The sequence below is a fragment of the Ammospiza nelsoni genome, chromosome 3 (assembly GCF_027579445.1).
Source record: "Ammospiza nelsoni isolate bAmmNel1 chromosome 3, bAmmNel1.pri, whole genome shotgun sequence".
NCBI lineage: Eukaryota > Metazoa > Chordata > Aves > Passeriformes > Passerellidae > Ammospiza > Ammospiza nelsoni.
In genome coordinates this window covers 27,783,807-27,808,063 of record NC_080635.1, presented here as the reverse complement: position 1 = coordinate 27,808,063, position 24,257 = coordinate 27,783,807, and the positions used below count along the sequence as shown (strand labels likewise).

Sequence of the window (24,257 nt, the reverse complement as noted above, 5' to 3'; positions counted from 1 at the left end):
ACTTATTATCACATTAAGATTTGCTGGTGCTGTCAAGGTGAGAGATTTTGTGGCTCTGGGCAGACTGATCAAGCTGATCAGTCACTGCTTTTCAGTGTGCATGCGGCTGTGTGTGTTGTGCACATGAATACTTGATGGGTAAAACAGTGCCTTTTAAGCCTAAATTTTACTGTGATTGTATGTCCTGTCCATAAAAAAAAGTTTTAAAATGTAACAGATTTATAATAAAATTGAGTCTGAAGACATAGAAAAGTCAAGTACAAATCAATAAGGGAACTTTAAAATAGAGTTAATGAACAATTCAAAGGTCAGTCATTCTTACAAAAATGCCCTTATGAACAATTAATACACACCCACACAAAGAATTTGTTAACTGAAAATAAAATAGAGTTCCTCCTATTTTTTCTTGCCTTTAGAATTATGACAACATTAATGACAAACTTTTCCTTCTTTCAGGGACCCCAAAAAAGGAAATTCAATGTGAAAAGACAGAAATCAGCTCTGATTCTAGCTGAGTAACACCTGCACACATAGATTTTTACAACATGCAAAAATCCCAAATGGTTTTTAGCTCTATAGGAAAAATGAACTGACAGATTTCTAAATTACAGCTAGAGGATTATGCAAGTCATTTTAAAACACACATTTAATCTGTTAAAACCTGACCACATAAGAAACAAAACAAAGTTTACAATAATTTCAATTTGCCAAAGTGAAATTTAATCAATTCCAGTTGTTGGAAGTCTATATTTTTCAGAAAAATATACTGAAACTATTCTTCGTGTATTTCTTGACAACAGAGTATCTCTGCAAGTTTCTTTTCAGAAAACCAGATCCTAATTGTTGCTTGCATGACTTTTCCCCTATGCCACGGTTGGACTGCATAATATTTTTCCTGCCATATAAGCATGTCTATAAGAAGCCCAAACAAGTTCAGAAGGAGTTATATAACATTTTTTGCATTTTTGGGGGCTATAATTAAAGCGATAAGATTATGGCAGAGATCCTAGAACAGATTAGGCACAGAATTCTATGATGAATGAAAGTTTGGGTCATTAAAAGTGCAAACCTAGATTTTTTTCTTTAAACTACACTCAGTTCAACATGTACAACATAAAGTTTCGCTCTTAACAAGCACCTTTAACAGGGACCAGCAAGAGTACTGATGTATACAGTAAGGAATAACAAAAATGGATCAAAAAAAAAAAGACAAAAAAATCTGTTAGCAAGTCTGACTCAAAATGCCTGTGGTGTATTTAAAGTAATTACATGGAGGGACAGAGATCTAAGAAATTTATATGAATCTTTAGGGGAAAAAACTTCCTAAAATTTTCTTACAGCAATAACTTGGATGTACACAAGACCTCATCCACACTGAATTCGTGTCAATCAATACTTTCATAGATCTTGAAAATTGTCTGAAGACAGAGCTTAATATTTACATTAACATACTGAGTGCTGGAAATAGCAAGCTAAAAGACTCTGTAGTTTGAAAACTGGAAGAAAAGTGAAGTCACCTAGCCTCCAGCATGTATAGTGCTGGTTTCCAGCAAAAGGAAAGGAGCTGGAATGAACTGCTTACAAATATAATATACTCCCTGCATTTCTCTTCACACAGATAATTTCTCTCTGTGTTAAAAATCTGCCAGTGCTGTAGCATGGAAGAGTAACCCCACAGACATCTGCAGAGACTCTCTTGCTGCATGATGACCAGCAGGTGTCATTTCCATGTATCATCAGTCACAAGCCTTCAACACTGAGCACTCTTCTTACCAGTGCCAAAGAGATTCAGTGGGTTTTTTTTTTTTGCAGTCCAAAGCACTTTTATGCAGGATTTGAACTATTTCTCTAGTATATGGTTAAACAGAAATGTTAAAAAAAATTCTTATATTAGTACATATTAATGAATTTGAGTAGAACCCACATTTAAAATCATTGCAGTGGATCTAACTTTCATCTGTAACGTGAATGTAGTTTTAATCACAAAGATATATATGTATATTAAAAAATACATATGAAAATTCAAATCAACTTAAGAAAAAAATTCAAGCTTTTGGGGAAATTAAAAAAAAAAGAAGGGAAAACATCCTTAAGTAGTTCCTAATTCTAAAATTATAGAAGACATATTAGAAAAGGTTTATGAAAATAACTACTATGTACATAAGTGAAGCTGGATGAACACTGAACTACCAGGCCAGAAATATATTCTAGAAAAATGTATGTGCTTTGAGTGCATGAATATACAAACATGTTGCTGCACATGTTTTATACACATGGTTTGACCAGAAAAACAGTGATAGATTAACCTGTTTCTGTCTCCTGAAACAAGCTGTCCCAAATCCTCTTTTCTGATTAGGAAGACAAAGCAGAAACTGTTTCAAAAAGCTGTCCAGAGTGTGTACAAATACGATACACAGTCAAAATAGCCACGGCAAGCTCTCCTGTGAGTGCCTTTCAAATTACTTTGTCTATTCAACTTTCCTGTTTTACCCATTTCATCCCACAAACTGCTGTAGCAGTGAGCAAGGCACCAAGTAAGTGTAGCCAGCAGGTTAAGACTTGTATCTGTCTGACTGAGCCAGGTCTTGTTCAAGCACAGGATGTCAGGACTGCAGATTTCAAACCGGCAGCCAGGCACTTGGCAGTGATGCAAAGCAGAGCAGTGGTCAGAGAGCAGGGCTGGTCCTGCCTGCAGAACTCACAGCCCTGTGAGAAGACAGTGACAGTCACAGGGGATAGCTCGGAAAGTTCAGGGAAAATTGCCCGAAGAAAAGAGAAGACACAAGGATTTGCAAGTTCCCAGAAGACTGATGTGTCTGGAGAGCGCTCACACCAGTGCACATTATTCTACAAATGCTCTGCAACCTCCAGCTGTTCTCCAAATTAAATGCAGCATTTGATACATAAAAATCTACTGGGCAATTTTTCCCTGTCCTCTAAACACACATGTTGGGATATTTTACATTCCATTTGGGATCAGCCACTATAAACCCTCTGCTGCATAGGTAACATACCATCTAATCCACATAATCTAATGCTGGGCAGAAGTGAAACAATTACTTCCAAAGATAGACATGGAAAATGACAGTGGGTCACCTTAAGACTCTAATCAATTTATGTGTAACAGCTACTGCTGAGGTTTCATTGACTACAAACACGAGACCAACAAACAAAACAAAAAAATCCACCAAAACCCAGAAACAAAACAGCAACTGCACATGCTGCTCACATAGCTGCAGTGCCAAAAGCTGAATTTCTAACAGATGACAAAATGACACATCTCATCTGCAACACACACTTCTTTCTGGACACAGCAAAAAATAAGAAGGCTAATGTTTCTGACCCTTCTGAAGTCAGGGGGACTATAACCATTATCTTCAAAAGGATCAAAACTGACCCACAAATCTTGTTTTCCATTCTCATGAACAACTTAATAGCAATCATGAGAATAAAGAGTTTAGGATCACTTCTAAGGTGATTATGGCCACGAAACACCACTGTGAAAAACCTGCAGTTAAGATTTTCTTTTTGCTCTTTTAAGAAGAAAATCCATTGCTGTCTGGATAGGCAGGGCTACATGGGATTTCTCAGCTGGCTTACTGTCCCAGCAGTGAACTGCCACTGAGGAAAGTGACAGCCTCTTCCACGCTTGCTGCTTCACAAGCACCAGGAAGTATCCAGGCAGGTTAGAGTCCCTCAATGACATATAGATCATTTTTTCTACTTCAGTTTTCTAGCAGAAAACTGACTTAACTCTTCCATACAAGGGTTTACTGGAATCAGATACTGGAAAGATTGGACAGACCCAGCAAGGGGGAGCAGAGGCAAGACATCCTCATCCTCCAGCAGCAACCCCGTCTCAGATCAGTGTGCACATATCATCACACTGCAATATTAATTGGTCACTGTTCCAAACAGCCTGAAATAAAATGTGCTTCATTTCTGTACAAACAGATCTGAATATTTTGCTTTCCATTTTCCACCCCTCGATAGTTAATCTATTTTTCAGCTTCATTGAATTAAAGGTCTTCACTCCTAATACAAACAAAACCTGATTCCCCAACGCCACACAACTTGGGCAATATCCTGAGAAAAGTTTTCAATTATTTAAACCTGCCTGTCAGATACAGGCTGAGTACATTTTCAGTATTTTTTCCACAAACATTCTCATCAGGTTGCACACTGCACCAGTAAAACATTATAGGACACTCTTAAAATCTATGTAGTGCCATCACACAGTATCCTGCTTTCATCTTTATGAGCCGAATCAAAAGCAAAATTAATTCAGTGAGTTCTGGATCAAATCACAATTCCAGTTTCAACTTCCATAGCATCAATTTATCGCTCCATGCAAATAACAATAATGTAAAAATGCAAACTTTATTTTTAATACATGGCATTAAAGACAGAGTTTTCAGTACCCTTTTCTCAGTATCAAGGCTGACTATAAAGAACATGTAAATTTTGCATTTTTGCAAACATACAAAGATAATTACAGGTTTTGATAAGTAGTAAATAAAAATGAAGAATATCTATAGACTCAGTTTTGCTTCTTACCTGCCAAAAATACCATTTGTAGAACAACAGCAATTTTTAAAGTAGGTTCAATCGCCTTTGATACTAAGAAAATGAGCAGAAATGGCTGGTGCCTTGGTGAGATTACAAGCATCAGCTATGAAAATGTCCATGGTATTTACAAACAGTGGAGGGATGGCAGCATCATAATACTTCAAGAAGACACGAGAAATTCCTTTCAGGATTTTTTTTTCACCATATACGCAAAGTTAAGGCAAAATGCCTTTCCTTGCATAATGCATGGATAATGCATTCTCTTTGGATAATGCAAACAGGCTTGCAACAACAATTTTTATAAGACCACCCGTAATAGGTATTTGGTGAATTTCTATAAAAAAACCCCTAGTAGTATCTAAGAGGGCTGACACACACTCTCTCTCTATCCCTTCTGGTGGACAAATATATTTAAATTTGAGGTTTTATAAAAATAAACAGGCTGGTTTTCTTTCTACTATTAATTAACTGATTTCACTCTATGTGTCAGAAAGAAGCATGATCATATTTATTTTTCTAACCTCAGGTTTTTATTTATTTATAATTAAATTTTAAACTGGAGTGTTCTGTCCCTGAAGCAGCAAAACTTTTCAGCACATTGAAGAATATAATATATAAACAACCTCTTGCTCACAGTTGGCAGTATCTAGAAAGCAGTAATTAGGGAACTGCATTTTTATGAAACTATAAAATAAAAAAAATGGGCTGGAAGGGACCCTAATGATTATCTAGTTCTGATCCCTGGGCCATGAACAGGGACACCTCCCACTAGACCAGGTTGCTCAATTAAAAATTATGTCAAGGGCTCACATAATTATTTTAAAATAAATAATACACCCTCTCCCTCAAATGCAGTAACTTCCAAAGTATTTGTCTTACTTTTATGGCAGTTGTGGGGTTATGCAAAGGCAAAGAGAGGGCAAAGTCTTGGTCTTTCTTAGCTCAGGATCAAAACCCACACAGAGGCCACAAGAACTGAACTGACAGACCCACACAGCAAGCCAGTAAAGCAGAATGATGCGACCAGTTTCTGCTAACTCACCAGACTTCAAAATAAATCTCATGTTTTAGGAGAACAAGAACACCAGTGGGATACATTTTTCGCTATACGATTACAAAATGTTGAACTCATAGTTTATATTTGCCCCACTGTTTTTATGTTGCATTTCTACAACTGTTCCTGGACTAAAACATGTCCAGGGAATATAACATGCTGTAAGCAAGGCCCAGTGTAATATTTCATTCTAAGAAAAAGTATATGAATCATTAAAAAATGTTCTGTGAAACTAGGAACAAAAGAGCTGTGGGAACAATTTGCACGAACTTAGCCTTTGTGATTCAGTAAATACATCAGCAGTGATTTGAACCTTCCCATTCAGTACTTTGTGGCTGTGCTAACCCAGCATTTCAAAGCAAACTTCAGTTCCACTAACACAATTTCCCATGTCTTTAGCTCCATAGGGGAGAGAAAAACTTTTGAAAATTTTACCTACTTTCACCTCGAGGCTTCATGAGACTCCTTTCAAGTTTATAACCTAAGGTTTCTATGGGACAAGGATTTACACAATTCAAAGGAGAGCTTTAAGGAATAGTCAGAAATTACTACTTTTTAAATTAACAGACATCTATTCTTACAGGGAAAAAAGAAAGAAAAGCAAAATAATTGAAAACCTCAGATTTTTTTCTCAACAGATTATCATGCTTTTAACCTTTCAAGCATTCTACTTCAACCATCCAATAATTTTATTTGTATTCTGCTTATCTTTCTGAGACCATCAGTAACTTAACAAAGGCAGTAACTTGCAAGCAAAACTCATGAGTAGGACCAAAAAATTATATAATTCTTCATTGTATCATGATAAGATCTGACAACCTCTTTTTCCCCCCAGAGTTTAGATTTCTTTATTCAAATATAACAGAGTGAATTCAGCTTGCCAAGACATTATGTTCTCTCTGCTATTACTTGAATAATTTAATTTAGCATTTGTTTCAAGAACATTTTCAAAAAGAACCCATAAACTCATATGTCCTCTAACCTCTTCAAGCAGTAGCTTCCGCATTTCCTCAAAGAATGTAAACAACTTTAAAAACAACACACTACTAATGGATAAAACATTACTTTTCTCTGTACAAGGCCAGTAAATATACCCCCTTTCTGTCAAAGCTATTTACAGAATGATGGTAACTGTGCAATCAGATAATGGTTAACAAATTTTAATGAAGTCTGCATTGGCAATCAAATCCTGGACTTGGTGATATTTAGGTTCTGGGGAGCTGCCTGTGGCTTCAGAGACCCAAATCATCAGTCTAAATCCAGTTAAAAAGCAGAGTGAAACAATACTCAGATATTAGGTTACACATGTGTCTGAGATTACATGTTAGCCTAAGGGATATTTGAACCACTTTGAGTGTTTTATATAATAATACCACATTGAAGAGCACTGTAGAAAGCAGTTAATCTCCTCAGGCATATCACTCAGCAACAATTCTTTCCTAACTTTTCCCACAGATTCATGGCAAATTTCCAAAAGTTCAGAGGTTTGGTGAGTTTAAGCCTCTTTAAATTCAGATTCCTATCTAAAACTCCCTCATTTCTGATCCAGAAATCTCATTAGATATGATCTTCCCCTTACTCATTATGCTAGAAAAGCTCTGCAAGCTTCCTTTCCTATTGCTGTTGCAACACAGTAGCTGCCATTAAAGGACTTGTTCTCGAATACTGCAAGCATGAGAATGAGTGGCACAAGGCAGAATGGCTGAGGCTTCAGGAACATGACCACCAAGCTTCTCACACCTCAATGCAACCAAAAAGAATTTAATCAGGAGTTATTCACACCACAGAGCTATGCAGAATTTTGAAGTCCTGAAGACAGACCTTCTTCCTGGCCAAACCTTATTTTATTTTTACTCTTCGACTGTCTAAAAATACAAGAGAGATTTCTTGCATGCCCAAATAACCTAATTAATTTCTCTTTCAGAACTTGTCCCTCAGTGTATGGGTCCGTAAATAAACAATGTTTTATATTCACCAATATATCCAACACACCTACTTTCCCTTCTGAAAGTTGTCTATACCCAATCATTTCTTTAAGAAATGCTCAGGTAAATGTATTAAAAGTGGCTGAATCAAGTTTTAAAAAAGCTTTATTTCATTTGGACTTGATGAACCTTGCAGGTCCCTTCCAACTCAGCGTATTCTGTGATACTGTGATTTCTACTTCAGAAATCCAAGAAACACTGCAGACTGATAATTTGAAAGAGGATGGCATCACTCTTTGGCATGCTTCTTAATTAAGTCTAATGCATTATGCATGATGCCCTTTTGGCTCTGGCATGGCATTGCCAGCTGTGGTTCACTGCTTATCCTCCTGAAGGGAAAGCACAAGATAGTGTAACACTTCTCTCTTTCTTTCAGTACCTTTCCTCTCAGCAATGGAAAAAGCAACTTGAGAAGTGTTCTATCAAATTTGCTATATACTGTTTACCTGCATTACAACATGTAATACCTCTTCTATGTAATGTATGGAGAAGAAAACACTATGGACATGCATAATGAAATATCTGCAGGAAACCCTGAGCTTCTTCTATCTGACAAACCTCACTCAGTATTACAGTTGGTATTTCCAGGTGCTCAGACACATTATTTCACTGCTCCAGAAGATTATGAAAATATACTGCAGCTACCTTAGTTTTGAGATTTTTAATGGCATAGACAATACTTTCAGAAATATCACTTATAAGAAAAGGTGCAAATATTTATACTGCATTATAGGGCTGTCTCTTTGCAGATGTGGTATTAAGAGGATTTCTCTGCTCCATATGGGTGAACAAAATGCAACATTCACCAACAGTTACATTTCCAAACAGCTTCTCACTTTTAATACCTACAAAAAAAAAAAAAAAAAAAAAAAAAAAAAGGTGCAAAGTGCTATCTGATTACATGCAAACCTGACATCTTTGGCACAGGAAATGCCCAAGCCATCTATCTCATGATATTGGGATAGTACTCTGGAAAAATGTCACCATATGCTTTACATTCTTCCTGGGCATCTGCTTTGGCACTGTTAGAGACTGGGCCAGACATGGTGCTGGTCACTCTGCTCATATGTCTGATGCAGAGGTTCATGAGAACAGAATTCAGTTTTGGCTTTTCTTTGGCCCTTTATACAAAGCAGTTCTCAAAAGGGGATGAAAGGAATCTAGCAAGAGGTTTAAAATTCACATTTCAAGCAAAAACTACGTGAGCACACAGGATTAATGAAAACCTAAAAATATATGCAAAACCCCTAGTCTACATATAATATTCCCTGTTCAACATGTTTTCAGAACCCTTCCTGAAATTGAAGGTCTTTCTGAATATCCATTGATCTGTGTAAGCCCCACATACTACCCTATTTTGCTCTTATGAAAAACATGAGTTATCTGAGCCAGGCTTTTTCAATGCCTACTGAAAGTCATTATTCATACACCTCTCTTCACTGTCTGGATTTCTGCAGTTCTATAAATGCAACAGTGACCTTTAAAAGCATTAATTGTATCTGCTTTATTTTCCATACTTTCCTGTTTCCACAACTTGATTAATTTTTGGCAAAGCATATGCTTCACACAGCTGAAAACTCTGGCAATTCACAAGTATAAATTAGTTAGACAACAAGAAACACTGTCCAAAATTCTGCTATCATTTAAGCCATCTTAAACCCTCTGAAATGAGTAAAGCAGCACAGAAGAAAATAGTGTGTTTTATTTTCAGGGGATAGTTTTTTCTACAACTCAGGAAGCAGTTTTAAGTGGCAGAATTCTTTGTGATTTTAATATTGGGTTTCTGAAAACAGAAAAGAGAAAATAAGTACCAGCACAGACTTTTCAATAAACTACTTACCAGTAAGAGTATTCCAAGTTAGTTATTTTGTGTGATTCTGTGAAGCTTGGGAAAACTTATTTATAGAACCTTATGAAATGGATCCCATTTTTCCTTCTATAGGCTGAATGCAAAGTTAAATACCTAAAAGGACAATTTTCCTTCTTGTGAACTTGGCAAGGTGCCCATACTCTGTAAGAAACAGTTGCAACTGGGTCTTTCTTGGTTATATTAAGGGCAAAAAGTGGTGATTTCTCTAGGTCACAACTAAGATTACAGAAATATGCAGACTTATTACTAGCTGGTATTATCCTGTACGCTATCAAAGTAGCTAAGTTTGTATGGTAACCTTCAGAAAGCCTTCCACTCTTTGCATTGCTATGAGCGGTGTACTATAAGCACAGCCAAGATTTGGAAGGAGTTATTTACTATTCGTTTCCTCAGTTCTGAACAATCACTTTTTAATGACTGATCAGGTGACTAGAAGATAACAGAAAGCCTTAACAACGAGATACATTTTACCTGTACATGTTGCATATATTTATGCTTAGTGTTTCTTACTGTTTGTGGAAGTTGTAAACACTCTTCACCCAGTGCTTCAGCCTTGGTGAAGACACTGTGACTCACAGGCCCACCTGACTCCTCCAGAGAGACACTTCTCTTAAAGGCTGAGTTGATGCTATAAATCACTTTTGTCATAACTTTAAGGAGATAGAACCATGTGCTGAATACTTCTCAGCTTACAGAATGGCCTTGGGCTCCACTTATGGAGGTTCCCTACATGCTGCTTACATGATGCAAGCGTGAGACTGTGGACTGGGCATGGCTACTCTTACACAGCCCAAAGTAACTATGCAAGAATAAACCCTGCATCAAAACCCCACGTTTGGTTTGCAAAAACTACTCACCCATAAGTGAGATAAAATGGCATCAACAGTGTAAAAAGAATCTGATGGTATGGTTTTGAGAAGAGCAGATAAAACTTCAAGCTATACCCTACCCAGGTTTGGCCCATATGTGGTGTATGGAGCAGAAGACATGTTATGTTAAAATTACTCTGTGTAGATGATAAAAAAGCAAGGAAAATTTTACTAAACTTGCAGACTCAGATGTTTTGTAAATGCCACTTCATTCCCATGGTGAAATTCTCTTGTGTACAATTATAATTTATTGAGCTTACTGTTGTTACCAAAAAAAAGTTGCATTAAAGTGCCCACATGAATTCCAAAGAGAATCATTTCCTGCATGTAGAAAATAGGCTGCAGAAGAATCAAATTTTATATGTGGTTTCCTTTTTCCTGACTCTTCCTTTGGGGTGGATTAGTTGTTTACTTGTAAGAGCAACACCTAACAAACACAGTATAAAATGTTTCCCCACAACCTCTTGTGTGTGTCATGGGCTTTCTTTAAATAGCATTTAAAACAGTCAACTGACATAAACAGGCATCCTAACAGCTAGCCATGTGAGCATGATTATTTTTCACCTATTTGAAAGATAGGTTTTATCATTGCAAATTTATTTTTATCCTGAGCCTATTGAGGCAAAGTGTGAAAAGTGTTTTATGGCCATGAAATACAAGTAAAAGCTCAAAGGGTTCTAGGACAAGGGACCAGTGGGTCATGTACTCAGGTCATTTTTGTCCAAATGAGGGAACCTACAACAGTTGTGAGGATGGTCTCAGGATGTAGGTGCAGAGGAAGGACAGAAAGAAGGCCACAGCAGATCTCTGCAATGACAGGTCCTGTTATAAACCAGTTCCTTCCAAATGATGCTGCCACCAGTCATATTATCCTTATCCTTCCCACTCTCCCAAGACAAAACTAAACTGAAAGCCATAATACAGCTTTAACACACAGCACTTCATTTAAAGCAGCAATATTAAATTACGCTGCTAGATGTGGAACAGTACTGTGTTTTCACAAGAGCTGTATGATTAAGAATGCCAGATCAGGAAGCAAGCAGAACGATGTTAACACATCTACAGCACAAGATTATACAAAGATTCTGGGCACCCAGAAAGTGAGGGGACTACCCCAGCTTCAAAGTCCCCTACCCCCTTCACCGTGTTTGGATGGCAATGCTCCTGTCTCCTCTAATCTCTGCTAAAAGACAGACAGACTGACTTGCCAGGGAACTTATTGGCAAAGCATCTGGGTAGATACTCTGAAAATTTCTCCTTTCAAGCATGCCTCAACTGGAGAAACACACTTTTCCCAAGATCAGAAGTGGTTAATATGTAATTCCAGCTACTCTGTCCAAGAGATATGAAAAGAGCACCTTAAAGGCCCTTTGCTCTACCTGTTATCCTAAAAACCTCCTGCCTGCACATGATCAGATCAAGATTAAAATCCTGACGCTGAATTTTACACTTGGCTGCACTGAGATGTCTTTAACACAGTGAACTACTGACACAGTTAACTCTAAAACCCTGACAAGGTTAAAAAAGAAGCCAGCACGAACTGCAGCTTGCCCTCACCCATTCCATGGCGGCAGTTGCGGAGCCCTGGCCGCAGCCGCTGGCTCGGGACTGCTCCCGGGATCGTCCAGGCCTCAGCAAAGCAACCCACGAACTGCAGCTGCAGCACTCACTTGTACACATGCAAACGAGGAACAAGCCCCAGCTTTGAGAGGGTGTGAAAGAGTCCCGTTCAGTTTGGGTGCCACATCACAAAAGCAAATCCTTCCTGTCTGAAAGAGGAGCATTTAGACTCCTCTGATTGATGCTGGAGGAGTCATTTCTCCTGTGGGCCCTTGATGAGCCTGGCTGCACTGCTAGCCTGACTTGGAGTTTAACACTGAAGGGACTGATGTGAACAATGAATCTTCAGTGAGCTAACCAGGCTTTAATAATCCTTCAAGAGCAATAGCAATAACTGAGCTGCATAATAGCAAGTTTCCCAAAACGGGGTCATCATGCTGGAAACAGGGGCTTGTGTGTGTGAGAGAGACAATGATTACAGTATTTAATCATCAGATTCACTGTTCCAACTATTCTTGACCACAGTGTCTACTTTCAGACAATCCAGTGATCGTGGTCAGTGCATCCACACTGGGTAGCAGCCACCAGGAAAGCTAAATTTAACATATACACAATACAAATTTCTGAAAAACCTTATTCTGCCAAAATTCAGTATATTTACAAACTTCTTAACTGTATATTTACAAAACTTCTCAAACACCACCAGGTACTATTCTAACTTCAAGTGCTTCAGGAAATACTTTGAAGAAAAGGTCAAAATGAATATATTTTAATTTCTTATGGTATGTACTGCTTGTATAAACCAGGATTTGGAATTTAAAAATACCTACTATTGTACATACTCTGTGTATGTGCATATATTGCAACACAGAAGAACAAAATATTTAAATTAGGTTTAAATATACATGCATATTAATTTTATTAAAATATTTATTAATTAATGCATTAAAATATTTTAGCATTAAAATAGCTAAAAATACAGGGGTTAATTTAGTCTTTTGTCTCACACGTACAAATCCACTGAAGCAGGGACAATAATGAACAGAACTGGGCCCTAAAAAGTTCTAATTTGACACTAATCAGTAATAAAAGGCAATGCAAACTTGTGTTAAACTGATTACACCCCTATAGCAATATCTGTATAATGGCTTTAGCTGCTTAGCAACGAAAGTACAAGAATACCAGGTAAAGTGGATTATAAACTCTGATTAGTCCCAGATGAATGTAACAGTGGCAAGTCAGTTGGGTTAATTTGCACTGTATATCATAAACGACACTTCTGTGAGCTATAATGGCAGAAAACATTGCATTTTTGTTTTGGTACAAATACACATAAAAAGAAAAAAGACTTTATTTAACCTTACCAATGACAGTTTTGGTCACATACTACAAGGATTCTTATTAAATTAACTTAGAAAACATGACTTAGAGAAATCATAAAGAATGATGATTGTCTTTCCCTTTTTGTTTTGTTCTACAGTTTCTTACAAAATAAATCATTTTAAAAACAGAACTCCATTTTTTACCTTTCCACTGGACTTGCAAACCCTTTTTGGAAATATTTAAATACAAGCCATAGTGGAAGGAAGACTAATTACACTGGGATTTTAGAGGGGTCTGATGCAGAAAGAGGTTCAGGGATTTTTCAGAATAACAAAGGGACATCATGACAGCTGAAATGGAAAAGGACATCCTGAATTTCAGCTTTATAAACACCAGACTTGTAGCATTACTCAGAGTGTGCTAGGTGCAGTGCAAACAGCAGAAAGGAGTAACACCTGAAGCACAGAACTCACAACCCAGGATAAAGCAGCAGTAAGGCACCAGGAACAGTTAAGGGATCAGCACAGTCACACTGGGTCACTACAGCCCCTTCTCCATGTCCCCCTGCCATGTCACATGGCTGATCTCTGCCTTACAACACCACAACACAGGAAAAAAGGGAACAGCCTTGCAGGTCAGCCCAGGAGCTATGCTATGGATACATACACTGATTTAAACACTGAAAGGAAGAGGAATGTTTTTATGGGTGGCATAAGTCTGACTATTCAGCTGTAGTAACTCACTTTGTCTATCCTTCATTTAACTACTTGTTTCCCCTAAGAGAAATTGCTATAATGTTGACTAAACATCCTTTATAAGTTCAGCAGCTCTATCATTCAACAGGAACATTTTTTGCACTAAAAATACTCTCTACTACATCTGTTGAACATAGTGTTATGACAAGAGAAGGTGAGCACTATTTTCAAATTTATCTGATTTTTTGAAGTTGGATAAAAAAACCAAATGGCAGATGTTAAAAACAGCAGCTCTCTAGTCTTCTAATTTTACACTGAATTATCATAATAAAGCTTTCACTGCCTTAAATAATTTAAATACCATTTTATTTCTTAAGTATTTATTAGGATAATTCATTATAAATTATAGGGTGTGCACATGTGTATGCATCTCATAGGGTAGAGGTCTAGAAAATTTTAAGTACTTATGAAGAAAGTTGACAGGGGTGTAGGAGGAATTAAATGAAGCTACTTATATTTTCTAGACCTTTCCATAAAAAGCACTTTAATTCTCACAGTTCAGAAACATCCAACTGAATGAAGACAAGGAAGTCTTCAGAGAAAACATGTCTAGAAACATTTAAATCCCCTTTGTCAGACACCTGACTGAAGCATTACCAATGAAACCTCATGGTAATACTCTTCTATAGCTGATCCCTGAAGCAGGGTGTGATCTGAGTGGGAAGAGGACACTGAAGAGGGGACCTGGGCAGCATCAGATTACTGCCAGGTAAGATACCCCCTACTGAAAAGTCAAGGGACCAACACATTAAAAAAGAGAAGACATGAGGAAGAGTGGAAACAAAATTAAACCCTGAAAATGCCCTATGTTTTATAAGTACCTTTATTGAAGTCCTGAATAAACCAAAGACGGTGATCAGCAAAGGTCAGTTACTAAATGCTGCACCCTGTATGCTAGGCCTTGGGCAGGTTCTGCCATGGGAGTGCCAAATACAGAATGCAGCATTCATCGCTCATATTCCCACTGAGAGACCACAGGCAAAACACAGCTCAAACATCTGAACATGCTGACAGACACAGTGACCATACCCTGGCAAAACCATACCCTGCCATAGGTAAGAGTGTTGAAAAATACTGTCCAAGGGTGACACAGGGTTACAAGATATGTTGCACTAAAAGAGTTAAGCTCCTTCCACAAAAAAATCCAGATCAGCTGATGCCCTGACTGTAGATTTTACCCTCTTTCTGATGTGTAGGACTGGGTTGTGGAGCTCATTCCTCAAACTATTGGAGACAAAACATCCTCTATCACCTTTGCACACTTTATTCCAAGCTTTGGAACTCTCTCAACTTCCAGATCACTGAAGCATATTTCAAAACTATTCCTGAAGTACTCAAAACAAATTATATATTTTTAAATAGATCTAAAATGTTGATTGGGGGGGCAGTAGTGGCTCATTTTTTGATGAGCTTTAAGCAAATTTGTTTGATCAAACTTTGCTTTTGTATTAAGCAGGAACATGAGAAATACCAGTCCCAAGAGTATTTCTGTAAAGAAAGGAAGCTAGATGGAATTGTTAAAAGAAATTAGATATATAGGGCTAAAACCACACATATAATGTGTGTACAGGTATGTGTACATTAAGGTACATTATATGTGTACATTATATATGTGCATTTAATGTATGACACATAATATATGTCAGTGTTAGGCATTATTTGGCACAATATCTGTATTCCAAAGTAATTTAAAATATTATCCCTTACTTGCTGTGGTAATAACAGATTCATTCAGTAAGTGACACTAATGAAAAGTCTGCTCCATGTAAAAAATAAATAATACTGAAACGTACTTACTGTAAAAAGCATATTAGGCAAATTTTCTGCAATGTCTTCAGCTGATTGCTGAAGGACAACACTGCAGCATACAAAGTCAAACTTCTACATCTGCATTTTTGTGGAAGAGGAACAAAGCAAGTAATCTCATTACATAAATACAACCTCTGAGTGCTTTGACAATGGATACTGACTCAACCTTCCCATTAAGTCTGGATGTATACAACAAATACGTTCTACTTGAAATGTAAAATTTAATTCCAGCATGATCACTTCAGGGACCAGTTCTGCAAAGTACAGCCACCATGCCATGGCACACAATAGCAGTGTAAGTAACTATATACTACTTGAAACACACTTAAAACTCATTGTACTACAGCCTTTGTCTCAATGAAGCTATTTTAACCACAGAATATGTTTGTTCAAGCAAGTTTCTCTACCTGATTTTCTACTGAGCCTGAGAAAATCATTCAGTGACTAATTTACTTGGTACATTTTCATTTGTTGCCATTCATAAATCATATGGACTCTTAGCAGACATATTGCTTTTGCTTTTTCATATATTTTGGTATTTGGTATTTTCATTCCTTTAGAAAGAATTATTTGTAAATTTTTCATATGACATGCTCAGGAAAACCCTTCAATTTTTCAACTATGGATTTTTAATTTGATTAGGTATCACTTGGTGTAGTTCTGATTGTTTGATAAGAGATGCTGGCCTACGACTTGTAACTATAAACCACTTCAGTATGAGTTCTTCTGAGCTCAAGAAAAGCCACAAAATGCAGTTTTTCTCTGTTAAGAGATCTAGGAAGAGAGAAGGCAGTGAGAAAAACTTCTGAATATCTTTGATGAAAGGCTTTGGAGAGCAAGGAGGAAGGCAGAAGGCATGGTACAAAAGAGAAAAGAGCAGACCAAAAATACAAAAGGAAAGGAATCTCCAGGAAATCAGAGGAGTAGCAGGAGAATCTTCTGTCATAATTTACTTTATGTACTACTGATCTTCACCAATGTTCTGACACATGGTTCACATCAGGCTGCTGATATATTTATTTACACTCCAAGGAGTGCACTCAGTCCTAAAAGTCCCTTTCTGTTCACAGAGTTTATACTTCACCCCACTACAATCCCTTAATAACTTCTTTCATCTGAAACAACATGCTTAATTCTAGTTATAAATTTTAAAATAATATGTTAAGACATTTTAAGAGTATGTTCACACATAATAAAATTCTGAATGTGAAACACCCTCCACAGACATACATGCCTTCCTGGGCCACTGCTTGTGCCAACTTCAAAGCATATAAAATCCTAGCACATTTTCACTATTTTAAGAACTGTATAAACCTATTAAGTGTTTGCTGTTTATATATTCAAGCCACCATAATCTTGATCCTGCTAGCCATTTTCCTATGGCTTTCCCACTGTACTATTTATCTTTCCTAACAATTTTGCTGGAAGATCTTTTAGTCATTGCTTTTCTGCAATTCTACACACAAGTATTCCACACTGGATGCTAAAAACATTTGGACTTAATTCAACAAGTGATACGCCCTATTAATGTACCAAAGAAACAGAAAATGGCACTTCAGTAGATGCCATTTTTGTGCATTTTATGCATGTGGATTTTTAAAATTTTTTAACTCATTTACTGCCATCTCCTGGTACTTACAAGGTAATAGTAGTTATGCTTTTCAGCAGCAGCCAATGCTCCTGTAAAATACCACTGAAATGGCAAAAAAACTTACCAGAAATATTTTCAAAATATTGCTGTACTTTTAATGCTGCTTTCTTTCAATCTGGAAATAATCAATGTTATTCCTTGGGCAGAAGCTGGTAAAAGACTCATGTAGCTTACCTTTGTCTGGAAGCAGCAGTAAAGTTGTGTTAAATATGGATGTTTCCGTGCTAATGCCAGAATTCTCTTTTCTGTCATTGTACAGTCTACATCATCATCTTGAAGTATGACATCTTTCTTCAAGACTTTCACTGCATATACTTCATCTTTTCCTTTTAGCTCAGCTAACATTACCTAAACCAAAGAAAAATTCTCTTTACGTATGGACAACAGATGCCATAAATGCAGGGTTTCATATGAGTTTGACTGTCCTGAAAATAGAAAGATTGTTACATACTTGCCTAAATGAAGCTGCAAGTTATAAAATAAAAAGTACTGTAATTTTAGAAGCATACACCTCTAAATTCTTTAAATTTGAAACAGAATGTATCTGTTCTGTTTATTAGTCAAGTATCTTAATGAGTATGTATTAGTGAGGTCTCAAAAACTAAACAAGGAAGTTGATGTAAAACAGAAATTTATTTCCCACTTTTATCTCCCACTTCTGGTAGTGAGATTTGAGTGTGATGGACTTTGTATACAATCCAAAGTTACCATTCCAGCTGCTTTCAAGTTGTTGATTTTAACTACTACTATTGTTTAAGGTTCAGGCCCTATATTCTGTTTAAGGTCACTTCTGGCTTGGAGCCAGGACACTCTTCAGAGAAAGGATTAGAAAACAGGGACACAAAAGAACTGCTTCACCCTGTTCCCTGCATGTGAAGTTCCCGTAATATCAAGGAAGGAAGAGTGTACTTCTGAAACAGAATCATATTTCAGTCCTCCTCTTTGATTCCATCGTGCACAGCAGTGTGGAAAGAAAACCTGCAAGCCCTCTAAACACAGCAATGTCCCTTTCACCCTCACCAATTCCCTACTATGGGAGCTCTGGTGAGTTACATCTCTGCTGCTTACACTGTATTTTGGGCAGCACTGTCATATCTGAGTGGAAATGCTTCAGTTCTGCTTCCTCCAGCTCTGAACACACCCACTGAGGAAAAACAAGCATGCACAATGTTCTGTGAATTAAGTAAACTTGAACTGGGAATTATCAAGAAAGTGAATTAACCCCACAGCATTACTCCTGACCTGATTTTTCCTGCTTGACCACAAGCAATTTTGTTGAACAGTATGTATGTAGCTCTAATGAACCACTGACATTTTGTTCCAAAAGGCTCGACTGTAGTTAACAAAGTGAGCTAAAGCAGAGAAGGCCAGCTCATCAGGAGACTGATACTTTTGATCTATTGGGTAAAAGAAAACCCCTAGGCTGGAAGCGCTTCCTGAATGTCAATATGAACACTTCCAAATCGGTACAGTCAAAACCACCCCTGAACACTAGCTTAAAAAAAAAAAAAAAGAAAAGAAGGGGAAGAGAAAAACTACCCACCTTTCCAAAGCTGCCTTTTCCTAATACTTTGATGAAGTTGAACTCTTCAAGACCTATTCTCTTGCTCTGGGCCTGTTTGACCTCCCCATTTTCACCATTCTCCCCAGGTTTGTTAAGCTGGTTGTCTGTTGATGTTGTAGCTGTTGCTCTGTGTTCCTCTCCCCGATTGTCAAAAGATAATGCTTTCCTAATGTTGTTTTCCAGCTCTTTGATTTCTGTGGAAATGTGAGGAAAAGTTAGTTTTGACCAACTGTCAGAAGACCAGCCTGTGTTAGTCTGTATCAGCATGGGAAGGGACACCCATCATCTCTGAATGCTGTGTTCAAGAGCACTCTGTGGTTAAGAACACATATTTAGCAAACTGCTTCTCCACCTTACAGTAATCAGCCAAACCCCTGCTCTAACAGGAAGGGTGGCCTTTTAAAATGAACTTAAGAAGATGACATATCCAAAACTTGAAAGATAAGTCAGAATAGTAGCCAAATAGTTGTTCTAGTGACTTTGGGTGTTCCTGTACCACAGAGAAGCACTTTGTTTTGAATATCCCTATCTTCCTGCAGCACTTACTCATCTTCCTGCTTAAGCATTTTAGAGCTGTGTCTCCAAAAGTTCAAAGGACAGTTGGGCGTCCCACTCCTTGAAATCAACATGAATGGAGCATCTTATTCAGCTCCAGCTGTTATCAGATGCCTGCCAATAAAGTGTTTGACCACTTCCTAGTGCTGCTTCAAGCAGCAATTGTGTAGATCTGCTAAATGGTTCTGAAGGTTTCTCAGTATTAAATACAGAGAGTCCTGGTGACTAACAGTCCTCAGGGTCTGCCCCAGGCTCCGGCATGGTACTTCTGCCTGATGGCCTTGGAAACAACAACTTTACTGCACAGCTATAAATGTCAAATCAAAGAGAGAATTTAGACAAAAATCTTTGTTCTTATTTTAAACAAAGCATCAGATATTTTAAAAAATAATGATTTTATGAAAATAATGTTTTGTGAAATCAAAAGGTTGACAAATTTAACTCAGTTCTGGATTCAAAGGTCACAGATTTCTAATTTTTAAAAACAATTCAATCAGACTCAAAAAATGCTGCTGAAATACACATTCTGTCTATCAGCTCAGCTCAATGAAATCAGGTCATATCAGGGAAGATTAAAATGCCTGTGTCCCAACCTATGCATAAAATAAATTGCTGAAAGGAAACATGGTTTTAAGAAGCCTCTAGAGATCACATGGACATGCTAGCATAGCCTGTCTAGATGGAAGTTTTTATTATTACAAATGTTCAACATGGAACTACAAGGAGTCAATTTTATCTCAAAAATTTATTAACGGATGGGTTTTCAGGTAAATAAAGGCTCTCTCTCAAGTTCTGTGTTACTATTTAAAACATTTTCCAGTCTTACAACAGAATATATAAACTACTTCCATAAATATATTTTGTTCACAAGGACCCATGTAGTAAACTTAATAATTTCTTAAGATGACTGTTTTATAATTTTCCCTTTAAAAGCCACCTAATTTCACAGATTTAAATTAAATGAAAAACAAGTCTTTTTTAAAAAGATTTTACAGTTCATAACTTTAAATGCTTTAATTTCTGGTGGTAACTGCTTTATTGATTTGCATCTACAGAGGCTCATGATCATAGATTTATTTTTTACTACAGGAACATGTGTGACAAAATATGTTAGATAGGAAATAAAAGGATCTGTTTGACCTTGATCACATGGAGATGTTGGTGCTGATTTCGATCTATCTTCTTCTGACGACGCACATCCCGGAACCGGTGGTTGAGTCTCTGCACCTGCAATTAGCTAAGAACAATTCCAAAAGGGGTGATCTTCCTGTGCCATGAGGAAATGTAATTCAACAACTTTAGTTCAGAGGTAGAACGATGAAGAAAAGTGAAGATCTTCTACCCCTGTGGATTCCCACTGGCAGAACCTCAGCCATACAGGAGATGGCATCACACTAAATGGAAGCCATGGTACAAAGAGAGAAAAAGCAGGCAACTGAAAGGAAAGCAGGTTCTTAGGATGAAATAAATTTAGTGTATATACCCAGTGAGTGGGAAAGTTTTGAGACGCCACATTGAGTCTGTATTCAAATTCACCCAGTAAATATATTTAACTGCATATGTATCAGCAAGCACTGCAAATTACCTCACACAGTAACACCATGGCAACACCTTTTCCCAGGAGTGTCAGATCAATTAACTCATTCTGGAGTTTCCTACATTTCTGTAACATTTTGAAACAGCTTACAAGGGATCCCAGTGTGCAATAAGCAGGAAAATGAACAGAAGCAACTGTCAATGTTTAAAGAAATTATGGCCCAAATTGCCTTTTTCTGTGAGACCAATGAGTCTGTTGTGGCAATCATGCAAACAGAAATACAAAGTGTGGACTCATTGTCATCCAGGATACACATCATCACTCAGGGATAACTGCACCAGTTTCGGATGCACTTGGGGTGACCTATGCTTTTTATTTCTACAACAGCCTGGTTTTTCCTACAAAAGGCATGATAACTCCAGAACTGTAATCTGGCAAACGTCTCCTCTTCATGAGAATCAGCACATTGCTTGTTTATCAACATTTACAACACTATGGAGCAGTGCTGTCTGCCAATCAATCAATTAATCAATTATTCAATGCCAATTCTGATGCCATAACAGGCATTTATGTTTTTAACTGTTGCCAGACATTGTCTGTCTGTCAAATGTCCTTCCTCAAAATCCCTCCAGAAATTATACACTCAAGATCGGCAACATTGTACCAGGTCAAAATGAATTTCATACCAAAGTTCAGAATAGGTGATTTACACTTACAAAACAAAACTCAAAGTCTTAGGTCTGTACTGACATACAAAAAAATTACTGTGCAAGTCATTTGAGTAGGATTGAATCCCAACCAATCAAGTTACAATACAGTCATACTTCTCTGATTTTTTAAAATGTGACAATATGTAGTAAAATTACCTTTTTCCTCCTTTGCCCACTATTAGTGATCTTATCTGGAGTGACTCCAAGATCTGCAAGTACTTTAGCTATGCCTCTAGCATCCACTCCACAGTTTGGTGCCACATTTGTTTCACAGCGTCGATGTACATTCATCTTGCAAACTGCAATGAAACACACAGTAATACAGTAAATTAAATACTATCTTGGCATGCATTTGCCTTATATAAACCTATCAATAACTTTTTCAAACAAATACAATCTCAGTAGGAAAACACTTAGCTGAATTTGAAGGTATACTTCAATGCTAAAGTTATTAGCCTGATTATCATTCTTCTGATATGATAATATAGAGTTGTATTTTCATACAGTGCCCAGAACAGACACAAGAACAAATGACACTAGCAAATGATATTGTAAACTCTTAAACTAATTTGAATTAGAAGAAAATTCCTTCAGATCTTGGATTTTAACTGTCCACTATGGAAAGTACAACATTAAATTCTTATGTATTATTGCTTCTTACACTATTTTACTGAAGTAGATTAGCTTCTAATGTAGGCAGCCATAAAACTGACAGCACTTTAAGTTTTAATAAAAATTAAGGGTTAAACACCTACTTTATTTATATGGCAATCCTGTTACTAAGCTCGTTCCCTTAAATCTCCTGAAACTATTATATTATTATGAGGAGAAGAAAAAGGTTACTTTGCTTCCAGATTATGGGGCAGAGGCAAGAACACAGCTCCATTAAAACTCGGGGACTGCGGATTTGTTAGGAGATGACCTATTTTATCTGAGACTTCAGTGCCCTCTTGTGGAGCAAGGCATAAAGAGAGCACAGCTGCAAGTGTGATTAAATCCTAGACTAATATTCAATTGTTCAAATTTATCACGTCTTTATTTTTAGAGAAAAAGAAAACATAAAAATATGTATTTATAAAGTTACATTTCATTATATTTTTCATCAATAAAGCTTTCGTTGTACAGCCGCTAAAAAAACACATTTGCCACTTAGAGTATACCGAGGCACTGAATCTGGCCATAACCATGCACTTCAGAAGGCTGGTGACTTTCCTTTTTAAATATGTTTTAGCTCACAAGAAGAGCAAAAAGAAACAGCTAAACATGGTATTTCCAATGAATCTATATTCAGTGACAAAACCTCAGCAGTAGGTAAAATGTTTGAGCTAGGAACCATAGAAGTGGACATAGAGGAGCCAAATTGCTTGAAATAGCAGAAAAATTTTGTGCAGTCCCACTTTACGTATGTGTTTTGTAAAATACATACATAAGGTGGGACTACACAAAATTTTCCTGCTGCAAAAAGATGCACAGGAATAACCAGTGAAAAAAACCTGAAGAAGAATAAATCTCTGTTGTATACTCATAGTGTTAATAACCACACTGGGCAAGGAAGTACACCTCTGAAGAAGCACTTGTTAAAGAGAGAAAACCAAGCACAGAGAAAATGATGTTTTCAGTTCAGCTGAGTTCTAGATTTCATGCAGAGAACACAGCATTTTTATAGGCAATAATTTTATGAACGGGGAGAAAGCAACATCGACTCTCTGCACTATTGTTTCTAGGCATCTGCTACACAGTATGAGAAACAACAGTTATCAACAGTATGGTACTTGAGTTAGTATATGAAAGAGAACTCATGAATGTCCAGATTAGGTAGAGAGATACTATAACTCTGGATTAAAAAAAAAAAAAAAAGAATGGAGAAAAAAGCCCAGATTTAATTGAAAAGTCTTCACTGAACACATCCCCATCATAATTAAGACAGCGTTTGAGCAAAATCTTCAATAGCTGCAAAGTAACAGCATTTAGAGCCTAAGATTTCCTCACTGTTCACTGGCTGGAACCACAAGAGAAGGCTTGAACTTCAGAAGTCTCATTGTGTATAACTTTGCTGTGAAAGAAATCTCTTCTTTCCCTTGCTACTCAGCAACTTGTGACATGAAACATCAGGTCTGACCTTCACCTATAGTTATGTGTCACCCTAAGCACTGCAAAGGATATAGTTTTATAGATAAAATATTTATACATGTGACCCCACGCTTCTGCTGTTGAGAAGTGTACATGATTTTTGTATTTATGAGGATGGACCTATCCATAGGTTCCTGAGGCATAACAAAATTAAAATGGCACTATTCTATTAGGCACTACTTTCTAAGAACTTGATAATAATTTCCTTCATTACATCATTTCCTTCCACCTACAAATGGAAGTATTTTATTAACCACTTCTAAAATATTACTTTGGTTTACAATTGTTTGTACTCTTTTCTCACCCTTTATGTAAA

At 37.0% G+C, this 24,257-nt stretch overlaps 1 protein-coding gene across 1 annotated transcript in view; it reads right to left on the bottom strand.

Annotated features, from left to right (window-relative positions):
- PRKCE (protein kinase C epsilon) overlaps positions 1–24,257 on the bottom strand; it is a 287,171-nt gene that overhangs the window by 80,511 nt on the left and 182,403 nt on the right. Inside the window, exons 7-10 of the mRNA XM_059467747.1 lie at positions 21,968–22,110; positions 20,705–20,801; positions 18,989–19,203; positions 17,620–17,793 (exon numbers count right to left, since the gene is read on the bottom strand). Of these exons, the coding sequence (XP_059323730.1) occupies positions 17,620–17,793; positions 18,989–19,203; positions 20,705–20,801; positions 21,968–22,110 (629 nt within the window). The remainder of the gene's footprint in view (positions 1–17,619; positions 17,794–18,988; positions 19,204–20,704; positions 20,802–21,967; positions 22,111–24,257) is intronic.